Source organism: Marmota marmota, unplaced genomic scaffold, assembly GCF_001458135.2.
Source record: "Marmota marmota marmota unplaced genomic scaffold, marMar, whole genome shotgun sequence".
NCBI classification, from domain to species: domain Eukaryota; kingdom Metazoa; phylum Chordata; class Mammalia; order Rodentia; family Sciuridae; genus Marmota; species Marmota marmota.
The window spans coordinates 1,172,251-1,176,751 of NW_025999949.1; the positions used below are offsets into that span (position 1 = coordinate 1,172,251).

At 47.1% G+C, this 4,501-nt stretch overlaps 1 protein-coding gene across 2 annotated transcripts in view; it reads left to right on the forward strand.

Annotated features, from left to right (window-relative positions):
- Osr2 (odd-skipped related transciption factor 2) overlaps positions 1–4,136 on the forward strand; it is an 8,080-nt gene extending 3,944 nt beyond the window's left edge. The window contains exons 2-4 of one of the 2 annotated variants that reach the window (XM_015486332.2): positions 505–1,273; positions 2,282–2,381; positions 3,324–4,136. In XM_015486332.2, coding sequence (XP_015341818.1) covers positions 618–1,273; positions 2,282–2,381; positions 3,324–3,506 — 939 coding nt within the window. In that variant the 5' untranslated portion in view covers positions 505–617 and the 3' untranslated portion in view covers positions 3,507–4,136. The remainder of the gene's footprint in view (positions 1–504; positions 1,274–2,281; positions 2,382–3,323) is intronic. The other variant, XM_015486333.2, reaches the window with a different exon arrangement.
- The last annotated feature ends 365 nt before the right edge of the window (positions 4,137–4,501 follow it).

The following is a 4,501-nucleotide window of genomic DNA, read 5'->3' on the forward strand; positions in this document are numbered from 1 at the left end:
GAGTAGCTTTCACCGGGGCTGAACCAGGCCCTCGAGCCCGGGGTCGGACCTACAACCCGTCGTTCCCCAGGGAGCTTGGAGGCGCCTCAGCGACAACGGCTCTGTCCCGGCCGCAGACGTCGGCGTCTCAGCGGTCGCGGTTGACTGAGCTTCTCCTGACAGGGTGAGGGTGGGTGGGCTAGCCTGGGGACCTACCTTTCTTTCTCCACGGACTGAGTCTTCTGCTCAGTGCGTGCCAGGAATTCGTTCTTCCTGCGGGCACCCCGCTGACCCGAGGAACACTTACTATCCCGGAGTCCAGGACTCTGTGCACTCGCTGGCAAGGCGTTATGCTGTCCCTTCACGGCTCCTTTTGGGGGTCTTAGAAGTGGGAAAGTGCCGGCAATGGCTCTCAGCAGGAAAGGAACTTGGAAAATGTGGTAACCCGCTCGGGAACCAAAGGGTCCAGGGAACTGGCTTGGATGATAGTCACGATCTCTTCTTCTCTCCCCTTGCCATTTTTAGGGCTTTCTCCGCGAGCTCTGGTTTCCCTGCGTTTTCCCCGGAGCCCCACGCCCACCCATCTCTGAGTTCTGGAAGAAAGGGGCGGCTCCCTCCGCCCCCCAGCATCCAGGAAAATGGGGAGCAAGGCCCTTCCGGCGCCCATCCCGCTCCACCCATCGCTGCAGCTCACCAATTACTCCTTCCTGCAGGCCGTGAACACCTTCCCTGCCGCGGTGGACCACCTGCAGGGCCTGTATGGTCTCAGCGCTGTGCAGACTATGCACATGAACCACTGGACCCTGGGGTACCCCAACGTGCATGAGATCACCCGCTCAACCATCACCGAGATGGCGGCGGCGCAGGGTCTGGTGGATGCTCGCTTCCCCTTCCCGGCTCTGCCCTTTACCACTCACCTATTCCACCCCAAGCAGGGGGCCATTGCCCACGTCCTCCCAGCCCTGCACAAGGACCGGCCGCGTTTTGACTTTGCCAACTTGGCTGTGGCCGCCACACAAGAGGATCCCCCTAAAATGGGAGATCTAACCAAGCTGAGCCCGGGGCTGGGTAGCCCTATCTCGGGCCTCAGTAAATTGACTCCGGACAGAAAGCCCTCTCGAGGGAGGTTGCCCTCCAAAACGAAAAAAGAGTTTATCTGCAAGTTTTGTGGCAGACACTTTACCAAATCCTACAATTTGCTCATCCACGAGAGGACCCACACGGATGAGAGGCCATACACGTGTGACATCTGCCACAAGGCCTTCCGGAGGCAAGATCACCTGCGGGATCATAGGTGAGGTGGAGAAGGAGGTTGGCTGGGAGAGGGAAGGTGAAATTGTCCAGGATATAGAGTCCTAATAGACATTCCAAGTGTCACTAAAGTACCCTCTGATCTAGATTATACTCTTAAAGACCCTCCCTAATTGGCTTCAGCCAATCCCCGAGGGTTACCGTTTTTCCCCTGCTGCATTCTAGTTTGGGATAATGACCTTTCCCCATCCTTGGTCAGGAAAAATCTGGTGGGTTGGTCTTAGAATCTTATTTCCATCTCAGTCAGTCCCCCTGGGGAGGAGGGGGCCTCAGAGTCTTCCCACGATGGTGCTGGTGCGGTTACTAGAAATGTGTTCTGGCCATCTCTACCGGGTCCCCTTCCTCCCTTTTTCTCTCTCCTCCCCAGAACCTGCAATGAGGACCCTTCTAAGTTGCATTTACCAGGGTCATGAGGTCATGGACCTTAGAACTTAGAAACAGCTCCCAATCCCCGCCTTAAACTCAGCATTAACAAATAACAATTGAAGAAATACCTGTAACCTGTAACAGTGTTTTCACTGGTTAAAAACATTCCCTGGTGGTATGGGTGGAAGTATCTTCTTCGGAATCTACCTGCTATTTGCAGAGGTGGGACTTCTGTACCCATCCTCTGAAACTGTTAAGGGATTTGCTGAGATCAGTTCTCCACAATTCGGCCTTGCCTTAAAAATCCTGATTTGGCCAATTTAAATCCCTCAGAAAACCGTGAAGGCCAAGAAGGGTTGGTTCCTCGAATTTTAAGCTCCAGAATATGCCAGAGAGGGCAATCAAATGTAGATAAAGCCAGAAGGCCCGGTGAATGTTTTGAAGAGTCTGTTAGTTGAGGTTAACCATAAAAAGAATTACACAGGGAAAAAAAAAAATCTAAAAACATAAATAACAAAAATTCTGTTTCTTTGGTCCTTCCACAACTTCCTTTGACTAATTTTCAAAAGAAACTTCCTCCTCATGGGGGTAATCCATTTCAATGAAACCTTATATTGATTTTCAGGTATATCCATTCCAAAGAAAAGCCCTTCAAATGTCAGGAGTGTGGGAAAGGATTTTGTCAGTCTAGAACTCTAGCAGTTCACAAAACCTTACATATGCAGGTAAGTTTGTTTTCTTGCTTAAAAATAGTGACTGGTTTGTTTTACCATTATTGCTTTACAAAACATGTTCAATGTCAGGTTCTGTCTCTTAAAGAACCCTCTTTAGATTAGTTCTCTAGGTGAGGAAAGCAGCACTTTTATTTATTTATTTATTTATTTATTTATTTATTTATTTTAGTTATAGATGGGCACAATATCTTTATTTTGTTGGTTTATTTTTATGTGGTGCTGAGGATCGAACCCAGTGCCTCACATGTGCAAGGCAAGTGCTCGTGCACTGAGCCACAACCTCAGCCCCAGCACTTTTTATTTTTAAATGCATAAATTAATCTTTCTTAACATAAAGCATTTTTTTCCTGTTTGTCTTAATGAACAGGCCGCTCTGTTTATAGTAAATCCTAATTTTAGAATTATTTTTTTCATCCGATATGCCCTGTGTTTAAAGCTTTCGTGTTTGGGAGGAAATAAAGGTAATTTTGATAATGGAGGCATGGTGAAATCCCATACACTCTCTTTCCCAGGGGCCTCATAATTTGTAGCTTTCAGAACATCGAGGAATAGTTTAATTTTCCAGCAAAGAGGAGCCTTATTACCCGGGAGAATGTCGTTCCTTAAGAGAGGATTAGGGTTTTTCCTTCCCCTTTTTCCTGCCTGTGACATGGTGGTGAAATGTGAAGAGCTGGAAATCGCAAAGCCCACCGCAGTGGCTGTGGCCCGGGGTCTGCCTCCGCAGTTATCAGTGTAATCTGCCTCCGTGTGTGCCTGCACGTGTGTTTTCGTGATTGGAGGATTAGGAGAGCAGATTTGTTCCTGCAAGTCCCTTCTTTTGTTGTTGTGCGCTTGTTATGTTAAGGCTTGTGATACCGATAAGACAGAAACTATTGAGAAGGGTGCAGTGGTGGTGTGAAGGATTAATCCTTTGCTTGCTTCACATCTGAACAGGAATCTCCACACAAATGTCCCACATGTGGAAGAACCTTTAATCAGAGAAGTAATCTGAAAACTCACCTTCTCACCCATACAGACATCAAGCCCTACAGCTGCGAGCAGTGCGGCAAAGTGTTCAGGCGAAACTGTGATCTGCGGCGGCACAGCCTGACTCACACCCCGCGGCAGGACTTCTAGAGAAGCCCAGGATCTGTCCCGTGCCGCCGCCGCTGCTCCCCTCCCCAGACACCTCTCCACGCCTCCCACCCCCAACCCTTCACTGACCCCAGCTCTTCCCTTGCCGCAGCCGCACCTGCAGCTCCAGGGAGTTAACTGTGCTTCGGGAGGACTGAGAACTATAGAAAGCCACACACTACACCCTTTCACAAAGAGCATACGCTAGTTTCTTGTAGATATTCACAGCTCATTTTAGAGCTCTGTACATAATGTCGTGGGTCTTTGTTTTGTTGTTTTGTTTGTTTTTGTATCTTGTTGGATGAACCTAGATATGGAAAATGGAGGCCAAAATTATCTTTAAAGACTTTGTATTTTCAAAATAAAAAATTTTCTTGTTTGTTTCAACACTCCTGCGAAAGTGTCCTGGTATTCAACTTGTTTTTCCTCTAGATTCTGGAAGAGGAGAGTCTCTTATAAAAATTGTAATATGGAAAGGCATTCTTTATTCCCAGGTTTTAAAACTAGGGCTTCTCACAATTTTCTTACGGAAACTTCAGCCCTTCCCTTTTTTGTACAGTGACATTTTAAAATTGGACAATTGTGCTCTCTTTGTTTTTCAAAAATATTAAAATGGATATCTCTGAGGTTTCACTCCCTTTTGTTTATTCCAATTCCTTATTTACTACCCTTTCAGATTTGAGCAATATATCAACCTTACTAATAACATGACCTTCAGTAGCTGTCCTACTTGAAAGCCCAGATTGGGGAGAAGCATAAAGCAAGAGAAGAGGGAGCTTCTTACCACTTTATTTTCTGGAAGTCCTTGACCTGTTGTCAAAGTTTATGATGGGCAACTTCTCTTACCATTAGACTTTGAACGCTATGATTTATCACTCTAAACAGAGACTTTATCCTGCCATCAGGGTAGAAGTCTGCAGGAAGAAACAGCCTCAAGAGGACAGGGAAGAGCAGGAGGAAGGAGAAACTACTGAGCTGTGTTTGCACATAATATTTCT